General features: G+C 48.0%; 1 protein-coding gene across 2 annotated transcripts in view; it reads right to left on the bottom strand.

Moving 5' to 3' along the window:
* Positions 1-2,286: 2,286 nt before the first annotated feature.
* Positions 2,287-6,667, bottom strand: part of XDH (xanthine dehydrogenase) — a 76,425-nt gene continuing 72,044 nt past the window's right edge. For both annotated transcript variants that reach the window (XM_050753275.1, XM_050753274.1), the window contains exons 34-36: positions 6,371-6,559; positions 5,564-5,740; positions 2,287-3,935 (exon numbers count right to left, since the gene is read on the bottom strand). In XM_050753275.1, the coding sequence (XP_050609232.1) occupies positions 3,885-3,935; positions 5,564-5,740; positions 6,371-6,559 (417 nt within the window). In that variant the 3' untranslated portion in view covers positions 2,287-3,884. The remainder of the gene's footprint in view (positions 3,936-5,563; positions 5,741-6,370; positions 6,560-6,667) is intronic.

Below are 6,667 nucleotides of genomic sequence, written 5' to 3'. Positions count from 1 at the left end.
ACCTCAAGCTCGCTCTCTCTGTCTTCTTCCCATCCAGTATAACTAGATTTCTATCATATACCCTGGCTCCCTGATCCACAGGTTTCCTCATAGAAGGCTCAGTTGACTAACGGTGTATGGTTAAGCTTTAAAAAGCCTGGACCAGGCCGGGCGCGGTGGCTCAAGCCTGTAATCCCAGCACTCTGGGAGGCCGAGACGGGCAGATCACGAGGTCAGGATATCGAGACCATCCTGGCTAACCCGGTGAAACCCCGTCTCTACTAAAACAACAACAACAACAAAAAACTAGCCAGGCGTGGTGGCGGGCTCCTGTGGTCCCAGCTACTCTGGAGGCTGAGGCAGGAGAATGGCCTGAACCCAGGAGGTGGAGCTTGCAGTGAGCTGAGATCTGGCCACTGCACTCCAGCCTGGGCGACAGAGCGAGACTCCGTCTCAAAAAAAAAAAGCCTGGACCAGAAACCAGGCAGCCTTGCTGTCAGTCTGACTGTGCCACCACAGGGCCATAGGACCCTGAGCAAGTCACTTTCTCTTGTGGGCTGATGTTTCTCCTCTCTAAAATACAGAGATTGAGCTTGATGGTCTTTTCAGCTCTGGGATGCTGAGTTGGCCTGGGGGTTGTGCAAGCCAGAGCAGGGCAGTTCAAGGACAGAGATGACGCCAGAATCCCTTTGGGCAGTGCCTGACATTTCCACTTCCATCAATGGGTTGATTTGTTTCAGGTGACAAGATTGTCACAGGATCTGTCTCCTGCCTTAGGAACACATACTCCCCCACTTCAGGATAGAGACAAAACAAAAGGGCAGGCTCCTGGGCCTGGGGGGCACCAGGGTGACCTCATGCTTCACCAGTTGAAGGAAGCTGCCTGTCAGGAATCGTCTTGTCCCACGATCCAAAATAGGCAGCGAATGGACAGCTTTCCAGGCTCCCCCTCCGCAAAAGACAAAAATATCATGGGCTCGGGGATGTTCTCAGTCATAAATCAATCAGCTAAGACTATTTCTGTCCTTATCCCTTGCCCAGAGTTCCTTCTACAACCTCCGTCCTGCCCTCCCGTCCCGGCCTCCCAGCCACCTAGCTCTGGAGTAGGGGAGTCTCATCAGCTGCCCTGATGACAGCTCAGTGGCTTGGCCATGCCAGCAGGAGAATCCTCACCCTGCCTATAAATGAAACGGTGGGCATTCTGGTGCCTCCGCCCACCTCCATGAGCCTGGCTAGCAACTGTCCACTCTGACAGGCAGGTGACTCCCAGTACATGCCAGGTTTCCTGGCCTATAAGGGAGCTGCCAACTGGTTGTGGTGGGCACTTAGGAGTAAATGTCTCTGAGTAAGCCCTCACCATGACCAGGGGTAGGGCTTCTCCTTCACGTGGTTACAGGGGTTAAAGCACCTACCTCATAAAGCCACTGGGAGGAATTAAATGAGACCCTATAGGTAAAGCATTCACCTTGTCACCTGGCAAGTTGCAGATACTCTGAAAATAAGAATTGCCTTCCCCTTGCTAGCCATTCATCTGGAGCTCAGACTCCCATGGCTGACCCATGTCTTTGGCGAGCTCCTTTGAGACTTTTGTCAATCTAAAACCCTAAGTCAGCTGTGATTCCAGCTCTTGGGGAAGCCTGCAAGGACATCTGGTCTACGCAGAGATCCTAAGTCAGTACCTAGTGGTTAACAGATGCAACGCAGCTGGGCCATCTGGACACTATTGCCCCTTGTTCAATCTTCTACTGCCCTCTGCAGGCTTCAGGCCATACTGCAGGCAGTGTAGACTGCATTCCTTGTGCAACCCCAAAAAGACCTAGGCATCTCACTGCATGGGCTCGAGGCACTTTAAGACAACAGGGCAAGGCAAAGTGTCTGAGGTGGACGATGCCACTGAATAGCACAGTGATTTCTAATTGACAGAGCACTTGCTTGTTGGATTTTCATGACCAGTCTACTCTCACCTTGGTACCTGAGCACAGAAGGGAATTCTGTGTCACTGCTTTGCCCCAAGAGCTTCACTAATAACAAGTGACAGGTCTCAGGCCCTGCCCCAGAACACCCCAGAAAATCATCTGAAATGGACCTGGATCTCAGTGTAAATACTCGTTTAGTTTTTAAAGCTCTTCTACCTTGACCATGCTGTAAAACAGCCAGCATATCTAGGATACTCTGGAGAAGGGAATTTTGTAAGAAAGTGTGTGTGTGTGTGTGTGTGTTTTTTCAAGAAATGAAGGCTGGCCAAGATACTGAAGATACTAGGATTTGGTGTGATGATAATTAATAAGCATTTTTCACACGCCAACAAGCTGACAGTTTCATTTATTAGTGACATCAAGCACCAGTCCAACCATATCATTTCCATTATCCTCCCTCCATGGACAGAACCACAGATTCTGTCTGGCAGAAGGTTGGATTTATAGAGTGAAGGCATGCGACAGTGACACACTGTCCACCCAGCACCATGTAGGGATTAAATCACCTCTTGGAGCAATAAAAGGGATGTTTGTTCTTCCCTTGTTCTCTTTACCAACCGCAGAAACTTGAGGGGATCTAAGCAGAGTTCATCAGGCCCAGGTATCATATGACAGTAAGAAAACGAAGCCTTAGATAGCTGCAGATCCCTTACGTAACTGGAGTTGTCAGGTCATATATTTATAGACTCTTAAAGCAGAAGACAGGAGGCAACCCTTTACTGCAGCCCTTATGTTTGCAGTCAAATGGATCACAGGAAGGGGAAATGACAGTCCAAGATCACAAAGATAGAGACAGAAGAGGCAGAGCTGGGATGAGAACTCAGGCTTCTTGGCTCTTCTACCTCTGGTTGAGCTTGATTTTGACAGCAGCATTTTTATTTCTTTTTTTTTTCTTCAGAGACAAGATCTTGCTCAGTAGCTCAGGCAGGAGTGCAAGGGTGCAGTCACAGCTCACTGCAGTCTCAACCTCCTGAACTCAAATGATCTCTCCACCTCAGCTTTTCTAGTAGTTGAGACTACAGGCATGCACTATCCAGACGACAGGAGCTCTCTATGTTGCCCAGGCTGGTCTCAAACTGCTGGGCTCAAGCAATTCTCCTGCCTCAGCCTCCCAAAGTGCTGGGATTACAGGCGTGAGCCACCATGCCAGGCCTGCTAGCATCATTTCTAGGTGGAAATTACTTTGGCTTCAAATGTAAAGATTAAACATAATCTTTTTTTGTAAATACTCAAAGAGGAAGGGAAAGAAATCTAGAACATTGTAGGTGCTCAATAATTGAGTTGGTTGGATTTTTGTGTTATAGAGTAATCTTGCTTTATGCAGCTTAACAAAATTAGATTCAATTAACCTTGAATTTGTTTCATTCTTTATTCTTTCCAATGATTCAAAGATGGTTAGAGGATTTAATCTTACCCCACTGCCTCACTGCAAAATTTGAGTATAGATTCAAGGTTATGCTTTGCTGTTCATTGGTTTGAAGGCAAGGCTTTCAGAGGAAGGCACACAATTTAAAGTAACTTTGGTTTAAGCTTCTAGAGGTTTGTGGGAGTCCCTTTTGAAGGACAGACACCATCAGAACTTGAGGTTATACAGGCTGTCCAGTAAGTGGGGAATAGCACAAACCCTTCCTGACCCTATTCCAAATACATGATTAGAACAGACAGAAAATGACCCTAATTGCATATTCACCATTTAGGCCTAACAGTTTTGAATTTGCTTATCATTCTGTTTATAAATTACATTTTAATCAAAATCTCCCAATGCATTCACTTGTCTTCCAAATGCCATCCTGATGAATTAGGATGAAAAGTCACAGAATTAGTCACTGTCCTTCTGTGACTTTAATAGATCCATGTTCTGTGGTATGTTCCTCCTGCTCCATGGAAGCCCAAATGCAGCACAGGAAGACTCTGCTGAGGACTCTCTCTTCAGACCCTCACAGACCAGGGTTTGCAGTTTTCTGGTACACCAGTGACACACTAGGAAGGAATGATAGTGTTCTCATTGCCAGGGTCTGCTGATCATGCTCCTCCCACCCTCTTGCATACCTCACCTCCCACCACTGCCAACCACCATTCCAAGGCCAAGCACCACTCGGCAGGCCCAGCTGTTGAGAATGCCCCAGGGCAGGACTCCTTAATTTCCTAAGCCATTCATTTATTTTCATTGAGTACTTTCCATGTGGCAGGCATTCTATTAGGCTTTGGAGATATGGTGATAAACAATACAGATGCAATCACTTTTGAAACTCACGGTCCTTAAAAAGTTCATAGAATCAGCTGCTCATGCAAATCCATGGCAAGAATTTTTAAACGGCTGGTATGTTGTAACATAGAAACGAATCTTTGTTTCAGGTCTGGGGCCATGGAGAGCTTACTAAAATGACTGAGTTCTGCATCAGACTGTTTGCAAAGAGCTCACCTTGCAACCTGTGGGAGCTTATTGGCAGCCCACTCCTCTCAGGGAAATGGATTTGGGTGATTGTCAGCATTGGGAGCCATAGTGGGAAGGTTCTGGGCTGTGGGTAGGTTGCTGCACAGCTGTGGGCATCTTCACTGCCTGGGTGTGCCACACGGTCTGTGTAGTTCTCACTCCATAGCTAAAGCTCTTGGTAGACCCAAGGAAGACCTGAATGGGGACCCACATGCCTCCTTCACCCGCTGTGTTGAGGTCTGGGGATGGCAGATTTGTCTGCCCCTGGGGCTCTCCTGTGCCCTCCCCACTTGGGACCACGTGTACCCACTTGACCTCTAAATCCAAAAGGCTTATTGAATTTTAAAAAGAGAAAGCCCAACCTGAGTATCAGGAACAACCCAGTCCTGCTAACTCCACACAGGTTGCAGTTGCGAAGGCAATTAAAGCCACTCCAGTGCAGAGCCCACTCCAGCACCATTCAGAGGCTGGGCTGGTTCTGAGATCCTTACGGTGGAAGCAGCCATCCTAGCAAAGTCTTCTTTTGTTAGGCATTGCCAATGACAAGTATCACATAGGTGCTTGTTAAAGTGATTCCAATGACTACGGAATTCTTCTACTACTTCCTGCCACATACACCTTCAAGGCAGTAATCAATCACACTATAATGGAATTATCTGGTTTCCCAAGGTTGCAAAGTCTTCAAGGACACCTATGCGTCCCCAGTATCAGAATGGTACATGATAATCACAGGACAAATATGGTTGATCTAATTAATTATTTCCTCTTTTTCCCTCTATCCCCCCAATATTCATACAGAGTCCTTAACATAAATTAAAGCAAAAATGCTGGCGACTGACTGATACTAAAGATTAGGCTCTCTGGAGTTTCATCCATCACCCTTGTCTAGATGGAAAATAATAAAATCTGTGAGTTATGACTGTGCACCACACATTCCTCCCATCTCTAAAGAGGCCCAGCTACAAGCTACAGCTTTAAGGAGGTTTCTCGTTCTTCTCTTGCAAGTTCGAGTGTGTGTGCTGCATACCGCGCACAATGAAGGGTGGCCATTGATGCAAGGCTGCCTGGTTAAGAGAGAGCCCAATACCTCTCCTCTGTGCAGAACGTTCCCTGCAGTTTGCCAGCCTATCCCTGGCCTCCCCTGGACTGAGTGGACGCTTGAAGGGCATCATACCAGGGTGGTGAACCTGTCCACGCAGGCGTTGCGGATCTTCTCCGGGGTGGCAGGGCTGTCTAGCCGGAAGAGTTCCTTCACGTTATTACCTGTGTGCTGAGCTCGAGCTGCACGGATGGCATCTTTGATGGCAAAGAAGATAGAAGCAGCCAGGAAGAGGGGTGGCTCTCCAACAGCCTGAACACAGACAGGGCACAGGGCAGGGGCTCAGGCAGGTGGTCCCGCCTCCACACCATCAAGTGGACCTAGGAGGCCGGGCAGCAAACTCTGCACGAGGAGGGCTGGTGACGCCAGGAAAGCACTGATGGGGGCCACACCAAATACAGCAGGAAGGCACAGTCAAAACTGATCAGGGGCTAAGAACAGTCAAGCTAGTACATGACCAGACCTCATGGACATATTTCTTTGAACACTCATTGTGTAATTTTCTCTGACGACATCATGCAAATATAATGTACCATTTAAAGTTATACTCAGTAATTGTATTTTACAGACCACAAAATCTGACGTGAGTTTTAACCTTTTCCTCAGTCACTAGCCGAGGACCTGCAACTCTGCAGCCAACATTTACAGGCACCATAGTCATATTACAGCATTTGCAGGAATTATGGGCATAAGAACAAACAAGAATTAAAACACTTTCTAGCATAGGTTGGTTTTTCTCCCCCCAAAGTACAGATCAGAGACCACCTATATCAGAATCACTAAAGATACTGGCTGAAAATGCAGGTTCCAGGGCCCTAAGACACACCCATTGGAGCAAAATTTCTGGGCGTGGGCACAGAGCCAGAGCCAGAGCAATGGTACCTTTGATGCATAGATGGCCTTCTTGTTGGGGCAGTCTCGGAGCAGGGACACCCTGAACTCAATGGGGATGCTGCCAAATGCCGGGATCTTGTAAGTGCTAGGGCCGCGGGTGTGCAGGCTCCCCTCGGGGGAGTAGTGTAGCTCCTCTAGGGTGAAAAGGCCAAGGCCCTGGACAAATGCCCCTTCCACCTACAGGATGGATGGAGAGCACAGTTAGCTTGCCTCCCTCTTCCCTGAGGACAGATACCATTTGCCACAATGGACACAAAGCCCCACCTGCAGTGCGGCCTGGAATGT

This window comes from Macaca thibetana, chromosome 13 (genome assembly GCF_024542745.1).
Source record: "Macaca thibetana thibetana isolate TM-01 chromosome 13, ASM2454274v1, whole genome shotgun sequence".
In the NCBI taxonomy this organism is placed as follows: domain Eukaryota; kingdom Metazoa; phylum Chordata; class Mammalia; order Primates; family Cercopithecidae; genus Macaca; species Macaca thibetana.
The sequence above is the reverse complement of the archived record's forward strand: the minus strand, read 5'-3'. Positions and strand labels throughout refer to the sequence as shown.